General features: G+C 55.9%; 1 protein-coding gene across 1 annotated transcript in view; it reads right to left on the reverse strand.

Annotated features, from left to right (window-relative positions):
- SUGP1 (SURP and G patch domain containing 1) overlaps window positions 1–876 on the reverse strand; it is a gene marked incomplete at its 5' end in the record, with an annotated part of 17161 nt that extends 16285 nt beyond the window's left edge. The window contains 2 exons of the mRNA XM_010137722.1: window positions 154–257; window positions 833–876. Coding sequence (XP_010136024.1) covers window positions 154–257; window positions 833–876 — 148 coding nt within the window. The remainder of the gene's footprint in view (window positions 1–153; window positions 258–832) is intronic.
- Window positions 877–880: the final 4 nt, after the last annotated feature.

Below are 880 nucleotides of genomic sequence, written 5' to 3' on the forward strand. Positions count from 1 at the left end.
TAGTCCCCATTTAAACGGGTCACCACCGCTTTAGGGCTTACTTGTACCAGTACCGGCTCATAGCAGGGTTTCTAAAGTGAACATACAGCTCACCCAAAGCTGGGATCACCAGCAGAAGGCAGGAGGCCTCCTGCTGCTCAGAAGTCGACCTACCAGCACTTGACTTTTCCTTCTGCAGCTTGAGAAACTGCTGGAGGAAACTGCCATCGTTAACAAACTTGTTGGAAACACAGGCTTCGCCATCAGTACCGTCATCTCTGAACAGAAAAAGAAGAGCGGGTGATGGTACCCGGCATCCTCCCCCGCCCCCTCACACCCAGATACCAGAGTGTGCTCTACCACCACCAAACACCACGGACTGCTCCTCCCCGCTGAAACACACTTCTCGCTTTTCAAAAGCGCAAAACTATTCAGCTCCTCCGTCACCCACACTCTGCACCCGGCCCCTTTCTGCTGAAACAGGATTTCTACCTGCTCCGGTCCCCATTTCTACCCACCCTGCCACCCCAAAGCCCCACCGAGCATTTAACTGGAGAGCTGCGCTGACTCTTGCGAGTCCCCACTCTCAGAGAACAAACCGGGAGCAGGAGGAAGGTGCAGAAACACCCCAATAGAAACGCGATCGCTGCTAGCATAGCTCTGTGCACCTGGAAAACAGGGCCAGATCAATTAAAGCGCGAGAACCCTGTTCCAACCTCACTCAATCATCGACTTCTCAGCACTTGTCTCCAAGCACCGCAGCTCTGTACAGCTCGTCCCCTCAGTTCCGTTTGACAAGCACCCGCTTTCTGCCGGCGACGCTCCCCTCGACAGCCCCGCGGCCCCCACGTACTCTCCGAGCAGCGGGAGCTGCTGGATGCTCAGGCAGTTCTGCCTCGCC

Source organism: Buceros rhinoceros, unplaced genomic scaffold, assembly GCF_000710305.1.
Source record: "Buceros rhinoceros silvestris isolate BGI_N320 unplaced genomic scaffold, ASM71030v1 scaffold26246, whole genome shotgun sequence".
Lineage (NCBI taxonomy): Eukaryota > Metazoa > Chordata > Aves > Bucerotiformes > Bucerotidae > Buceros > Buceros rhinoceros.